The sequence below is a fragment of the Bombina bombina genome, chromosome 5 (genome assembly GCF_027579735.1).
Source record: "Bombina bombina isolate aBomBom1 chromosome 5, aBomBom1.pri, whole genome shotgun sequence".
Taxonomy (NCBI): Eukaryota; Metazoa; Chordata; class Amphibia; order Anura; family Bombinatoridae; genus Bombina; species Bombina bombina.
The window spans coordinates 837,704,746-837,721,567 of NC_069503.1; the positions used below are offsets into that span (position 1 = coordinate 837,704,746).

General features: G+C 37.3%; 1 protein-coding gene across 1 annotated transcript in view; it reads left to right on the plus strand.

Annotated features, from left to right (window-relative positions):
* The window catches only part of THOC1 (THO complex subunit 1), a 76,042-nt gene extending 59,438 nt beyond the window's left edge, over positions 1 to 16,604 (plus strand). Inside the window, exons 18-21 of the mRNA XM_053714966.1 lie at positions 6 to 89; positions 13,178 to 13,325; positions 14,742 to 14,814; positions 16,101 to 16,604. Of these exons, the coding sequence (XP_053570941.1) occupies positions 6 to 89; positions 13,178 to 13,325; positions 14,742 to 14,814; positions 16,101 to 16,399 (604 nt within the window). The 3' untranslated portion in view covers positions 16,400 to 16,604. The remainder of the gene's footprint in view (positions 1 to 5; positions 90 to 13,177; positions 13,326 to 14,741; positions 14,815 to 16,100) is intronic.
* Positions 16,605 to 16,822: the final 218 nt, after the last annotated feature.

Below are 16,822 nucleotides of genomic sequence, written 5' to 3' on the forward strand. Positions count from 1 at the left end.
ATTAGGGAATTTATGCCTACATTGGAGCAGTTCTTTGAAGAGGCAATTGAACAAGCCGATCCTGAAAATATGGTTGAAAATGAATATAAGTAAGTTTTATACATTAAAATTACCTGCACGTTGATGTTTCAGTTGAAATATTTTGTAAGTAAACAAGATCATTGCTTAGGCAAATAAGTCTGCATAATTGCATTACTTTGTATGTAAGCGTGCCATTTCCTTAAAGAGACGGTAAATCTTAATTTCTTTTCTAAGATATGGAGAGTCCACAATGGCATTCAATTACTAGTGGGAATATCACTCCTGGCCAGCAGGAGGAGGCAAAGAGCACCACAGCAAAGCTGTTTAGTGTCACTCCCCTAGCCATAATCCCCAGTCATTTTCTTTGCCTCTGTCAATGGAGGAGGTGAAGTTTGGTGTCTGAAGAAAAATGAATTCCTTTTTCAGGTACTTTTCCCTGCAAGCAAGGATTTGGGTTTAGCTGAGTCCACGTCAATCTCTTCAGTAGAGTAGTGGTGGCTTTTAAGCAGTTAGGAAGTTGTGAGGTAGTCCTTGCTTTGTTTCCTATCACATTGCTGCCCATGGTACAGAAAGCCAGAGTTGGTTACTCTGTTCTTTCTTTTTCTACAGGTCTCTGTAAGAAGTATGTGTCCTTTCACGCCTTGTGAGCTGTCTTCCTGCCGGACAGCTAGACTGCAGGTAAGTGCTTTTGTCTTCTAGGTCTTGGAGACTTGCACTTCAGAAGAATATGTTGTATGCAGTAGATAAGGACATTTTTAAAATCCTTTATACAGGATTTTCTTTGGCAGTGGGGAGGCACAATTATGTATGTTTAGACTAGGGGTTAATCTTCCCTTTATTGGGACGTTTTTCCTCTTTGGGCTAATTTTTTTATACTTTATTAGTATGTGTGTGGCTTATGTTTTATACAGGAATTTATGTATAAACTTAAAATTTTCCATTTGTTTTTCTTTGCTTGCTTAGCTAGAACAGGCTACCTGACAGACTGCTTGAGCGTTTGTTTTGAATTTCAGTCTCTTCAGTGTCAATCTACTATATGATCGTTTTAGAGACTTCTGGCAGCAAAATTGTGTATAAGTGTTACAGTAAGGCACCTCAGCCTGTCTGAGGTGTAGGGGGCCTGATTGGTTTATTATTTTAAAGAATTTTTGCATAACGTTAAGCGGCCGTGGTATTAAAAATTCTTAAAGTGACAGTGTATTTAAAAAAATTCTACAATTTGGGGATTTTTTTTATTTAGTATTATAGACATGGACCAAGACTCTGTGTCTTTAGACTCTGTGCTTGTTATGCTTTGAAGCACAAATTGTTTTGCTTATGCAATTCTGTGCTGCATGCTTAGCTAGAACACTTCAATATAAAGATATATTGTTGCCCTCTGAGCCCAATGTCTCTCAGGATGATGCTGTTCAGGCAATGCCACAGCTTTCTCCTCAAACATCCCAAGCCTCTATGGCATCACATACAGTGCCCTGCAGTTCCTCTCAGTCTCCTGGAGGAGTTTATTTGCCTGCAAATTTTGCTGCACAGGTATCTTCTGCGATATCTGCAGCATTATCTGCATTTCCTATGCTGGTAAAACGCAAGAGGAAAATTAGACATTCAGATAGTAAGGTTTCTGTTCCACCTACTGCTACGCAGGTTGCCCTCCCTCATAAGTCTGATGAGGAGAATACGTCGGTAGCCTCTGAGTGTGGAATCTCAGATTAGAACAGTATTATTCCTTCATCTGATACTGAAGAAGTAAACTTCAGATTTAAGCTTGAACACTTTCGTGTACTGTTAAAGGAGGTATTGGCTACTTTGGACAACTCCGATACTTCTGTCGCCAACCCTAAGAAGTCTAGTAAGCTTAATAAATACTATGATGTTCCTTCCTCTGTGGAAGTTTCTCCTGTCCAAGACCATGTGACAGAGATTATTTCACAGGAATGGGAGAAGCCAGGGATTCCTTTCTTCCTGTCTCCTGTATTTAAAAAGATGTTTCCTGTTGCTGACTCCATTAAAGACTCTTGGCGCGTGCCTAAAGTAGAAAGGGGCTATTTATATTCTGGCATTTCTACTCTTGCTAAGAGAACTACGATCCCTATAGAGGATAGCTGCTCCTTTAAGGATCTCATGGACAAAAAGCTGAAAGCTTATTCGAAGAAGATGTATGTTCATCAAGGTCTTCAATGGCAACCTGCAGTTTGTATTGCCACAGTAGCAAGTACGGCATCTTATTTCGTAACTTCAAAGGTCAAAAGTCTTCCTCTCCCTCTTCCAAGCAGGAGCAGTCCAAGTCTTCTTAAACGCCCAATCAGTCTTGGAATAAAAAGAAGCAATCAAAGAAACCCGTAGCTGAGTCTAACTCAGCATGAATTGCCAGCCCCCGGACCAAGATCGGATCAAGTGGGGGGCAGACTTTTCCTGTTTGGTCAGGCGTTGAGATGAGATGTCCCAGATCCTCGGGCTGTGGACATAGTATCTCAGGGTTACAAAATAGAATTCAAAACTTTCCCTCCCAGGGGCAGATTCCACCTCTCAAGATTATCTGCAGACCAGGTAAAAGGAGAGGCATTCTTGAACTGCGTTTAGGACCTTTCCTCCCTGGGAGTGATTGTTCCAGTAAGGGAACAGGTTCAAGGATTCTATTCAAATCTGTTTGTTGTTCCCAAAAAAGAGGGACCTTTTCGACCCATTTTAGACCTAAAGGGCCTCAACAAGTTTCTCAGTGTAGGCAAAGAAGAAAGAACAACGATGGCACTACATGGGTTGTTGCCTTTAATACTGCAATAATATTTTCCCTTTAAACTAGTAAGGGGCTAAATGTTCAGGTAATATTAGGCGGGTGCTGTACATAAGACAGAAGTTACGTACAAGAGGATCCAGTGAATAACTGGCAAAGAATGTACATATATAGCACTCAACAGACCTCAATTGGGTAAATTCACAGAGATAAGCAGAGAGGAAAGAATGTTGATGTAAACATCCGGTTCGAGTGGTTTAAGTAAAACTTAACTTTTATTCAAGTATCATGTAATGTCTATTTACAGTATAACAACCATAAGGTGCTTCATTACATGATTCACCTATTGAATGCAATGGTTTTCCTCACGGGAGATCTATTTCTTAGGTTCTCTGTTATCAGTCATAGAGATTCATCTCCTACCCCCCTTTTCAGATCGCCGACATACTCTCATATTCCATTACCTCTACTGATAACCGTTTCAGCTGGTTTGGCTATCTGCTATATGTGGATGGGTGTCTTTGGTAAGTATGTTTTCATTACTTAAGACACTCTCAGCTATGGTTTGGCACTTTATGTATTTTATAAAGTTCTAAATATATGTATTGTACTTATATTTGCCATGATTCAGGTTTTCAGTATATTTCTTTTTGCAGACTGTCAGTTTCATATCTGGCAAATGTTTTTTTAAGAAAAAATTATTTCTTACCTGGGGTGTAGTCTTTTTAAAATTTGACTATCTTTTAAATTCGTGGGCAGAATTAGGCTCGTGAGGGATGCTAAATGCCAAAGTTTATTGCGTCATTCTTGGCGTTACGTTCGTTGAAGCAATTTCATCATTTCCGGCGTCTTAGTTGACACTGAGTCCTTCACAAGGTTGCGTCTTCTGTGACGCAAGTGTGTAATTTCCGGACGTTTTTGGTGCCAATTTTTTTTTTTCTGTTTTGTGTCGTGCGTCATACTTGGTGCCAAATATTTTCATTATTTAAGACCCCATTCCTATATGCCTCTTGCCTTTTCTCTATGTCAGAGGGCTATGCTGTTTGCATTTTTTTTCCCCATTCCTGAAACTGCCATATAAGGAAATTGATCATTTTGCTTTATATGTTGTTTTTTTCTCTTACATTTGCAAGATGTCTCAATCTGATCCTATCTCAGAAATCACTGTTGGAACTCTGCTGCCGGATAACGGTTCTACCAAAGCTAAGTGCATTTGTTGTAAACTTGTGGAGGTTATATCTCCAGCTGTGGTTTGTAATAGTCGTCATGATAAACTTTTACATGCAGAAAATGTATCAGTAGTAGTTCATTACCTGTTGCTGTTCCCTCAACATCTAATGCACAAGATATACCTGTAAGTTTAAAAGAATTTATTTCTATATCTATACAGAAGGCTTTGTCTGCCATTCCGCCTTCTAATAAACGTAAAAGGTCTTTTAAAACTTCTCATAAAGTTGATGAAATTTCAAATGACCAACAACATACTGAATTGTTCTTCTCTGATGAGGATCTATCTGGTTCAGAAGATCCTGCCTCAGATATTGACACTGACAAATCTTCTTATTTGTTTAAAATGGAGTATATTCATTCTTTGTTAAAAGAAGTGTTGATTACATTGGATATCGAGGAAACTAGTCCTCTTGATATTAAAACTAGTAAAAGTTTAAATTCTGTTTATAAACCTCCTGTGGTTATTCCAGAGGTTTTTCCAGTTCCTGATGCTATTTCTGATATGATTTCTAAGGAATGGAATAGGCCTGGTACTTCTTTTATTCCTTCTTCTATGTTTAAAAAATTGTACCCTTTGCCAGCAGTTTCTTTAGAGTTTTGGGAAAAGATCCCCCAAGGTTGATGGAGCTATCTCTACTCTTGCTAAATGTACTACTATTCCTACGGAAGATAGTACTTCTTTTAAAGATCCTTTAGATTGGAAACTTGAATCTTATCTAAGGAAAGCCTATTTATATGCTGGTCATCTTCTCAGGCCTGCAATTTCTTTGGCTGATGTTGCAGCTGCATCAACTTTTTGTTTGGAAAATTTAGCGCAACAAGAATTGGATTCTGATTTGTCTAGCATTGTTCGCTTACTTCAACATGCTAATCATTTTATCTGTGATGCTATTTTTTATATAATCAAAATTGATGTTAAATCTATGTTTTTAGCTATTTTAGCTAGAAGAGCTTTGTGGCTTAAATCTTGGAATGCTGACATGACTTCTAAGTCCAGATTGCTATCTCTTTCTTTCCAAGGTATTAAGTTATTTGGTTCTTGGTTGGATTCAATAATTTCAACTGTCACTGGGGGGAAGGGAGTTTTTTTGCCTCAGGATAAAAGACCTAAGGGTAAATCTAAAGCTTCTGTTTTCGTTCCTTTCAACAAAATAAGGAACAGAAATCTAATCTTTCCCCCAAGGAATCTGTTTCCGATTGGAAGCCTTCCTCAAATTGGAATAAGTCCAAGCCATTTAAGAGATCAAAGCCAGCCCCCAAGTCTGCATGAAGGTGGGGTCCTCATTCCAGTTCAGCTGGTGGGGGGCAGATTAAGATATTTCAAAGATGTTTGGATCAATTCGGTCCAAAATCAATGGATTCAGTGTATTGTCTCTCAGGGATACAGAATAGGATTCAGAGTAAGACCGCCTGTGAGAAGATTTTTTTCTCTCACGCATTCCAGCAAACCCAGTAAAGGCTCAGGCTTTCCTGAAGTGTGTTTCAGACCTGGAGTTATCAGGGGTAATCATGTCAGTTCCGTTTCAGGAACAGGGTCTGGGGTTTTATTCAAATCTATTCATTGTTCCAAAGAAAGAAAATTCATTCAGACCAGTTTTGGATCTAAAGATTTTGAATCGATATGCAAGAGTACCAACGTTCAAAATGGTGACTATAAGGACTATTCTGCCTTTTGTTCAGCAAGGGCATTATATGTCCACAATAGACTTACAGGATGCATATCTTCATATTCCAATTCATCCAGATCACTATGAGTTCCTGAAATTCTCTTTTCTAGACAAGCATTACCAATTTGTTGCTCTTCCTTTTGGCCTAGCAACAGCTCCAAGAATCTTTTCAAAGGTTCTCGGTGCCCTACTCTCTGTAATTAGAGAGCGGGGTATTGCAGTGTTTCCTTATTTGGACAATATCTTGTTACTTGCTCAGTCTTTACGTTCTGCAGAATCTTACACGAATCAACGAGTGTTGTTTCTTCAAAGACTTGGTTGGAGGATCAATTTACCAAAATGTTTTTTGATTCCTCAGACAAGGGTAACCTTTTTAGGTTTCCAGATAGATTCAGTGTCCATGACTCTGTCCCTAACAGACAAGAGATGATTAAAATTGGTTTCAGCTTGTCAGAACCTTCAGTCTCAATCATTCCCTTCAGTGGCTATGTGCATAGAAGTTTTAGGTCTCATGACTGCAGCATCGGACGCAATCCTCTTTGCTCGTTTTCATATGAGACACCTCCAGCTTTGTATGCTGAACCAATGGTGCAGGGATTATACAAGGATATCACAATTAATATTCTTAAATCTCAATGTTCGACTCTCTTTGACTTGGTGGTTAGATCACCATCGTATGATTCTAGGGGCCTCTTTCGTTCGTCCAACCTGGACTGTGATCACAACAGATACAAGTATTTCAGGTTGGGGGGCTGTTTGGGGATCTCTGACAGTACAAGGGGTTTAGAAATCTCAAGAGGCGAGATTACCAATAAATATTTTAGAACTCTGTGCGATTCTCAGGGCTCTTCCGTTTTGGCCTCTGTTGAAGAGGGAACCGTTCATTTGTTTTCAGACAGACAATATCACAACTGTGGCTTATGTCAATCATCAGGGTGGGACTCACAGTCCTCAAGCTATGAAAGAAGTATCTCGGATACTTGTTTGGGCGGAATCCAGCTCCTGCCTAATTTCTGCAGCTCTTATCCCAGGTATAGACAATTGGGAAGCGGATTACCTCGTCAGACTTTGCATCCAGGGGAGTGGTCTCTCCACCCAGAGATGTTTTCTCAAGTTGTTCAGATGTGAGGTCTTCCAGAAATAGATCTGATGGCATCTCATCTAAACAAGAAACTTCCTAGGTACCTGTCCAGGTCCAGGGATCCTCAGGCAGAAGCAGTAGATGCGTTGACACATCCTTGGTGTTATCATCCTGCTTATATTTTCCCGCCTCTAGTTCTTCCAAGAGTGATCTCCAAAATCATCATGGAGCAATCGTTTGTGCTGCTGGTGGCTCCAGCATGGCCTCACAGGTTTTGGTATGCGGATCTTGTCCGGATGTCCAGTTGCCAACCTTGGCCACTTCCATTAAGGCCAGACCTTCTATCTCAAGGTCCGTTTTTCCATCAGGATCTCAAATTATTAAATTTGAAAGTATGGAAATTGAACGCTTAGTCATATAGGTTTTTCTGACTCCGTGATTAATACTATGTTACAAGCTCGTAAATCTGTTTCTAGAAAGATTTATTATCGAGTTTGGAAGACTTACATTTCATGGTGTTCTCATAAATTCTCTTGGCATTCTTTTAAAATTTCTAGAATTTTACAGTTTCTTCAGGATGGTTTGGATAAAGGTTTGTCTGCAAGTTCCTGGAAAGGACAAATCTCTGCTCTTTCTGTTTTATTCCACAGAAAAATTGCTAAGCTTCCTGATATTCACTGTTTTGTACAGACTTTGGTTCGTATCAAGCCTGTCATTAAATCAATCTCTCCTCCTTGGAGTCTTAATATGGTTTTGAAGGCTTTACAGGCTCTTCCATTTGAGCCTATGCATTCTTTGGAAATTAAACTACTTTCTTGGAAAGTGTTGTTCCTTTTGGCAATCTCTTCTGCTAGAAGAGTTTCTGAATTATCTGCTCTCTCTTGTGAATCTCCTTTTCTGATTTTTCATCAGGATAAGGCAGTTTTGCGGACTTCATTTAAATTCTTACCTAAGGTTGTGAATTCTAACAACATTAATAGAGAAATTATTGTTCCTTCTTTGTGTCCTAATCCTAAGAATTCTTTGGAGAGATTTTTACATTCTTTGGATGTGGTGAGAGCTCTGAAATATTATGTTGAAGCTACTAAAGTTTTCAGGAAGACTTCTAATCTATTTGTTAGCTTTTCTGGTTCCAGGAAAGGTCAGAAGCCTTCTGCCGTTTCCTTGGTTTCGTGGTTAAAGCTTTTGATTCATCAAGCTTATTTGGAGTCGGGTCAAGCCCCGCCTCAGAGAATTACAGATCATTCTACTAGATCAGTCTCCACTTCTTGGGCTTTTAAGAATGAAGCTTCAGTTGATCAGATTTGCAGAGCTGCAACTTGGTCTTCTTTGAATACATTTACTAAATTCTATTATTTTGATGTATTTGCTTCTTCAGAAGCAGTTTTTGGTAGAAAAGTTCTTCAGGCAGCAGTTTCAGTTTGATTCTTCTGCTTCTGATTTAAGTTTTTTCTTTTCATTTATGAGACTAAACTTATGTTTTGGGTTGTGGATTCATTTTTTTTCAGCGGAAAATAGTTGTTTTTATTTTTATCCCTCCCTCTCTAGTGACACTTGCATGGAGTTCCACTTCTTGGGTATTGCTATTCCATACGTCACTAGCTCATAAGCACAATTATTTCCAAATTCCTTTGTTGATGCTTTTTACTCCTTTCTTATCACCCCACTACTTGGATATTCGTTAAACTGAATTGTGGGTGTGGTGAGGGGGTGTATTTATAGGCATTTTGAGGTTTGGGAAACTTTGCCCCTCCTGGTAGGATTGTATAGCCCATACGTCATTAGCTCATGGACTCTTGCCAATATGAAATAAATGAATTTATCAGTTAAGTTCTTACATAAATTATGTTTTTATTTACTTTAGATGTATTCATTTAATTATGTTTACTATATCTATTATGATTTAAAATATATTTTATCTCTATCTTGTTAGGATAATAATTTGTTTGATTTCTATTATCTCCACTATTTCTAGAGGTTTTTTTCTGCCCTACTTTTAGTCCGGTGATGTAGATCAGTTGGTGAATGTCCTGACTACAAACGCTTTTTCTAGATGCAAGGGTCATAGATTAATTTCCCGGCAGGGTTAATACAGCCCTTTGGCCCTTTGAGGTCAATTTATTGTGTACCATTTATTTGTGTAATAATAACAACTGTTTTTATCAGCTCCTAATTTGGTTAACTCAGAGTGTAAGCACTGAAAAAGCGTTTTTTTTTTATATCCTTCTGGGTGAAAAACGCTATATAGTTACTAGTTATTAGACTGCATGAAAGTGTGGTTCTCAAACCAGTCCTTCTGGTGGGGGGCAGATTAAATTGTTTTTGGATGAACTCAGTCCAAAATCTGTTATTCTTAGGGTTTGAATAGATTTTTAGAATGAGACCACCTATGGGAAGAATCTTTCTTTCTCAGTACACACTCTGAGTTTTTTTCAGGAGTGATTATACCAGTTCTTTTAGCAGGAACAGGGTTTGGGTTTCTATTCAATTCTATTCTTTGTCCCAAAGACGAAAGTTTTTTTCAGCCCAATCTTGGATCTGAAGACTTTTATATTGTTTTGTTAGAGTCTCAACTTTTTAAGTTGGCGATTATAAGGACTATTAAGCCTTTTGGTTCAGCAAGGTCATTTTACTTCATTGAGACCACTTGTTGATTCTGAGATTTTCCTTTATGGATAAGCTTTACTAATTTTTAGCTTTTCCGTTTGGTCTAGCGTCAGCTTTATGAATCTTTTCAAGGTTCTTGGTGCCCTTCTTTCTGTTTTCAGACAGTAGGGTATTGTGGTGCTTCCTTATTTGGATGGTATCTTGGTATTAGCTTAAACTTTTCTTTTATTAAAGCCGGACAGATAGCTCAGCATGCTTATGCACTGTGGCTGAGCTCTGTAGCAACCTGAGGATTGCAGGTTTGATTCCTGGCGAGGTCCATTCAGCCTTTCATCCTTCAGAGATCGATTAAATGAGCAGCGTCTTGAGTCCCTTATGGGTGATTAGACGCGGTTTACAAGTACCCAATACATACCTATGAAAGAGCAGTATTCAAATATATGGACTTTTCTTTTTTTGGAATCCCTCATGAATCAACTAAGTTTTGTTTCTTCAAGACATGGTTAGAGGATTTAATTTACCTAAGAGTTTTGTGATTCCTCAGACAAGGGTCACTTATTTTTTTGTTTCTAGATGGCTTCTGTGTTCATGTCTTTGTCTTTATCGGACAAAAGTCAATTGTAATTGGCGTTAGCCTGTCTAAATTACAGTCTAGAACATTTCTTTCAGTGGCTATGTGCATGGAAGGTTTAGGTCTCATAACTGCAGCATCGGGAGTGGTTCCCTTTGCTCGTTTTTCATCAGAGTTCTCTTTTTGCTTTGCATACTGAATCAATGATACAGGGATTGTTTTTAGATATCACAGTTGATATTTTTAAATCCTAAGACTCTACTCTCTCTGTTTTGGTGATTAGTCTATCATTTTATTCAGGGGCCTCCTTTGTTTGTCCTTCCTGGACTGTATTCTTAATGGATGCAAGTCTTACAGGTTGGGGAGCTGTCTGAAGGTCTCTGACAGCACAAGGGGTTTGGAAACTTCAAGAGGCAAAGTTTCCAATCAATATTTTAAAACTCTGTGCTATTTTTCAGAGTTCTTTCAGACTTGGCCTCTTTTATGAGAGAGCTTTTTCATTTTTTTGCTTTCTGACAGACAATATCACAACTGTGGCATATGTCAATCAACAAATAGGGACTTGTTAGTTCCTTAAGCAATTAAGAACTATTTTGAATAAGTTCTTAGATGGAATTCATATCCTGTCTATTTTCTACTATTTTTTTATCCCAGGTTTAGACATTTGGGAGGTGGATTATCTCAGCCGTCGGTCTTTAAATCCAGAAGAGTGGTATCTCTATACAGATGGGTTTTCTCAATTTCCCAGGTACCTTTTGAGGTCCAGGGATCCTCGGGCAGAAATGGTGGGTGCATTAGCAGTGTCTTGGTTTTGCAACGTGACTTCATCTTTCCACCTCTGGTTTTTTCTTCCAAGAGTGATTTCCAAGATCATATTGGAACAGTCTCATGTGTTTCTGATGGCATCTGCATGACCCCACAGGTTTGGTATGTGAATCTTGTTCAGATGTCCAAGTTGCCATCCTTGGCCGCTTTCTCTTTGGCCAGCCCTCTTGTTTTAGGGGCTATTTTTCCATCGGGATCTCAAATTACTAATTATTTGATGGTATGGAAATTGATTAGTGTTTAGTCATAGAGGTTTCTCTGACTCAGTTTGTATCACTATGTTGCAGGCTTATAAGTCTGTTTCAAGGAACATGTGTTATCAGAGTTGGAAAACCTATATTTTATGGTGTTCTTCTCATAAATTCTTTTGGCATTCTTTTAGAATTCCTAGAATTTTACAGTTTTTTTCAGGATGGTTTGGATTAGTTTGTCTGCAAATTTTTTGAAGGGACACAAATCTGTTCTTTCTGTTTTATTTCCTAGAAAGATTGTTTAAACTTCCTGATATTCACTGTTTTGTTCAGGCTTTGGTTGGTATCAAGCCTGTTTATTATTTTCTCCTTTTTTGAAGTCTTATTTGGTTTAAAGATTTTGCAGGCTCTTCTCTTTTGAGCCTATATTTTCTTTGACTATTATCTACTTTCTTGGAAAGTGTTGTTTGTTTTGACTATCTCTTCTGCTACAAGAGTTTCTGATTTATCAGCTCTCTTGTGTGTCTCCTTATCTCATTTTTTCATCTAGATAAGTTGTTTTGTGGACTTCTTTTTTTCCTAAGGTTGTGAATTTGAATAACATTAGTAGATAAATTGTTGTTCCTTCTTTGTGTCCTAATCCAAAAGAATTCTTTGAGAGTTCTTTACATACTTTGGATGTGGTAAGAGCTTTATAATTCTATATCAAGGTTTCTAGGTCTATTTGTTGTTTTTCTGGTTCCAGAAAAGGTTAGGAAGCCTCTGCCATTTCTTTGGTATCCTGGTTAAAGCTTTTGTTTTTCAAGGCTTATTTGGAGGCAGGGCAGGATTTACAGCTCATTCTACTAAGTTCAGTCGCCATTTCTTGGGCTTTTTCAGAATGAAGCTTCGGTTGATCAAATTTGCAAATCTGTAATTTGGTCTTCTTTGCATACTTTCTTGTTTTTACCATTTTTATGAATTTTGCTTCTTCTGAAGCAGTCTTTGGTAGAAAAGTTCTTCAGGCAGCTGTCTGTTTGATTCTACTGCTTTTGATTTAAGTTTTTTTTTTTAAAGAAAAACTTAATTATTGTGTGTATTTAATTTCTCAGTAGAAATAGCTGTTATTTTATCCCTCCCTCTCTAGTGACTCTTCTGTGGACTTCCACATCTTGGGTATTTCTATCCCATATGTCACTAGCTCATGGACTCTTGCCAATTATATGAAAGAAAACAATTTATGTAAGAACTTACCTGATAAATTCATTTCTTTCATATTGGCAAAAGTCCGTGAGGCCCACCCTTTTTATGGTTGTTATGTTTTTTTGTTTTTTTATAAAAGCACAATTGTATTTCCAGTTCCTCTTTTTGTATGCTTTTTTACTTCTTTTTGTTATCACTCACTACTTGGCTATTCGTTAAACTGAGTTGTGGGTGGTGTATTTATAGGCATTTAAAGGTTTGGGAAACTTTGCCCCCTCCTGGTAGGAATGTATATCCCATACGTCACTAGCTCATGGACTCTTGCCACTATGAAAGAAATTAATTTATCAGTTAAAGTTCTTACATAAATTATGGGGGGGGGTTAAACCACACCCCCTAGCATTTTTCTGGTCTGAAAAGCTGTGACGCCTGAATATGACATTCTTGTGAGCAATGCACCTTTGTATTACTACATTTTTACCTTGTAAATATATGTTGGACCAAGAGCAAAGGAAACACATTTTTTCAAGAGACATTTTAAAATCTTAACAATTTCTCTTTTTTTTTTCTGCAGCTAATTTGCAATGAGAGTTTCAGCTGCTGTGATACAACCTAAAATTGTTTTTTTCCCAGTTAATCAACACATTGTAATTAAAATTGTGCTTTAGTGTAATAGCCTAATATAAAATGAATTTCATTTTTAAATTATTTTTCATTAAAAAAAATCTCATTGCAGAAAGTGAAAAAAGTCCTGCCTCTGAGGCTGCAGCATGCTTGTGTTTCATGGAATTTTCATATATTTACATTCTGACTTGTGCAAATGATCTGCTAATAATCAATATTGCACAATATAGTGTGGCTAGGGCATGTTTGTTTGTGTAGTTAAAGAATGCCCTGAGAAGCCCATAGAACATAATAATGAAAACCAGACAGTGCTGTATACCTATAAAATAAGTTACTTACCCAGTACTGTATATGCTTTCTGTCCTGATCTAAATGGCCTCTTAAAATGTAAATGTTGTTTTGCTAGATCCTAAATTATGCTGGTGTTAGATCTTTCTTTTCTTTTTGCAGAGCGGTGAACAATTCTAATTATGGTTGGAGAGCATTACGATTGTTAGCACGTAGAAGTCCTCACTTCTTCCAGCCAACCAATCAGCAGTTTAAAAGTTTACCAGAATACCTTGAGAATATGGTGATCAAATTGGCCAAGGAGTTACCTGTAAGTCTGCATGTTAGCCTATTAAAAATATTCAAATTCAATAAAAGTTAATGAGAAAATACTCACACACACGATATGGCCAATACAATATGGACATCTGACCATCACACCTGTATGGCTTGTTGGACATCCCAGCCCAAAACCATGAGCATTAATATGGAGTTGGCCCCACCTTTGTCTGTTGGAATTTGTGCTCATTCAGCCAAAAAAACATTTGTGAGGTCAGGCACTGGTGTTGGAGAAGGAAGTCTGGCTCGCAGTCGGGGTTCTAATTTATCCCAAAGGTGTTCAATGGGGTTGAGGTTGTGGCTCTGTGCAGCCAACTCGACTTTCTCCACACCAAACTCGCCAAACCATATTTACAGGTGCACAGTCACGCTAGAACAGGAAAGGGCCTTGCAAAATTGTTCACACAAAGTATACATACACATATCTATAATCATTTCCATTTAACTAGTAAGGAGGTGGAGGTACGTCTAAAAAATAAATTACTAATGTGTCTTGTCAAATCTCTAGGTTTGTGGTGAGTACTGTTTTTTTATGTACTCTCAGACAAATGCAGTCAATCAAAATCAGTATTGCTTGAGTCATATCCACTGCAAATATGCTCCCAAAGAGGGTTTCTAGTTTATTGTTTTAATTTTACAGAATTTTATTAGTAGAAATAAAAAATTAAAAAATACAATGAAAATCAAAGAATCATCTGACAGTATTTGGATGTTGTTCTGAAGTAGTGTTTACCCAAGGTTGGTGAAAGTCCCATAGTATATTCTAGAATACAATGTGGCATTCTCTAAAATCTCTAACTCATCATTGCTGAACACAATATAAATAAAACCACATTGTCATTTGGCATTAGTACCAAACTGTGTATCCATGGAGACCACATTTGTGTCCCAGGTTGTTAACCTTCTGTTGGAAAACGCCACAGTCAGAAAGCCAACTATTACTATTTCCAAGCTTCAAACAAATTTGTTCAAATGTTTTTGTGCTGCTAATACTGTTAAATTCTCAAATTATCCGAAGAACATTTCTTAGTTATATTACACATAAAGTAGAGAGAATGTAAAAAATAATTTCCAGTATGTGGCCTGGAATAGGTAACTCTACTTTAATCTACACCCTTAATATTTACTGTGCTAATTTTTGCCTTGTGTATCCCACCTACCAGTGTAGTCTGTTAGTCAGTTTACTTGATACCCCATTTGTCTCAGCACATTTAAAATGAATACAAACTATATTAGTCAAACCTGTGTTAGATTTGTATTTTTTTTTATTAACAAACATATTTAATCAATTTAAACATTTTAAATTATAATAATAAATTAAAATTGATGCAAGGCGTTGTCAACAAGTATCAGTTTATTAAAGCCTATTTTTTATTTTTTTATTATTCAATTAAAATTTGGTTTAAAGCCACCATCAGAAGAAATCAAAACAGGAGAAGATGATGAAGATAATGAATCATTGTTAAAGGAGACTAATGAAAGTAAGTGCTTATTAGTTAACGTGTTTTCGTTTAAATATCTGCTTGCAGTGTAATAAAAAAAAAAGTTATCTGTGTTTAAATCAAGTCATTTTATCACATGGAATATGCACCCTTTATATATAACAGTGATGACCGGCTTCCCAACGCATGTGGTCCGCAGATCAATATTTTAGCCTTTAGGGACAATCAATTAAAAAACTTTTGTGATTCAGATAGAGCACACAGTTTTAAACAACATTCCACATTCACTTCCACTATCTAAATGTGCACAATCTTTTTATATGCATGGTTTCTGAGGCATCAGTTCCCACTGGGCATGTGCAAGATTCACAGGTTATGCATTTTGTGATTGGCAGATTGCTGTCACATGCATTAGGAAGGGAAATGGCACTAACTGTGATTTTGCATTGTCTTATGCATTTGATTATGCTATTCTACTGTGCTTAGTGGTCCTTTAAGTGCCACATATTAATTTAAACTCACACATAATAATACATTTCCTAAAAAAATGTTGAGTGGCACAGGAACACCTTTAAAGGGACAGTATAGTCAAAATTAAATTTTCATGATTCAGATAGGGCATGCAATTTTAAATAACTTTCCAATTTACTTTTATCATCAAATTTGATTTGTTCTCTTGGTATTCGTTGTTGAAGGCTAAACCTAGATGTGCTTATTTCTAAACCATTGAAAGCTGCCTCTTAGCTCAGTGCAGCTAATGCTTTTCATAGCTAGACAGTGCTAGTTCACATATGGCATATAGATAACATTGTGCTTGCTCCCGTGGAGTTATTTATATGTCAGCACTAATTGGCTGAAATGCAAGTTTGTAAAAAAAAAAAAAAAAGCACTGAAATAAGGGGCAGTCTGCAGAGGCTTATGTACAAGGTAATTACAGAGGAAAAAAGTAAATTAATATAACAGTGTTGGTAATGTGAAACTTGGGAAATGGTAATAAAGGGATTATCTATCTTTTTAAACAATAACAATTTTCAATTAGGCTGTCCCTTTAAGTAAGTTGTACAGTACCCATTATCTGCGGTTCTCCCTTCCAGAGAGCTCTTTTGAGTTGCAGCTCCCTTGATTGCTCACCTAAAAGAAGTCCTCAAAGCACACATTTTCATTTTCCTGGGGCCAGCAAAACTATAGAACACGTTGTTAGTTCTACTTTTCCCCAGGGGATCCATGAACTAGTGCAGAGGGCCACATGTAGCCCATGGGCCGCCAGCTGACCATCCCTGATATATATTCTATATAAATATAATCATTTTGAATTATTCTTCTAGGTCCGGATGTACGACAGCAGAAGTTAATCCTCACCGGAGAGCAAATAGAAATATTGGCAAACAAGCTGGGAGAGCAATGGAAGACTCTAGCCCCTTTCCTAGAAATGAAGGATGTGGACATTAAAGAGATTGAATCAGATAGTGAGGATGTGAAAATGAGAGCCAAGCTTCTTCTTGTTGCATGGCACGATCGAGAGGGAGTTCAAGCAACCCCTGAAAATTTGCTTAATGCCTTAAATAATTCTCAGTTGAATGAGCTGGCTGAATACCTGACTAATGAGACTGAAAATAGCACATAGATTGTGCTTCCGTGTATATTTGTTACTGTGTAATAGAGGTTTAGCTAATGCCTTCACTTCCAATGCTGAGAGTTACACATTGCAGTGCAATGCAGTTTTATTTCATCTAGCAGTGAAGTTATTGGGTGGAGGATCATTGTTTTTTATATGAACTTGTCTGTTATGGATAGCGATAAACCGTTAATAAAGTATCTGCTCACGTCCATTTTGCTTTTGTTTTTTTCTGTCCTCTCATTATCTTTTTACAATATTTTTAATCTATTCATATTTGAATAGATTAAAGTGATGTTAACAAACACTGGTACAGCTACAGTTTCTAAAATCCAGTACAAAAGGCCTTATGAAAGCAAATCAAAAGAAAAGGGTACTTCTCTGTAATTCTACTTTTATCAGTCCAGTATCAAAAATGTGAAAATTAATATC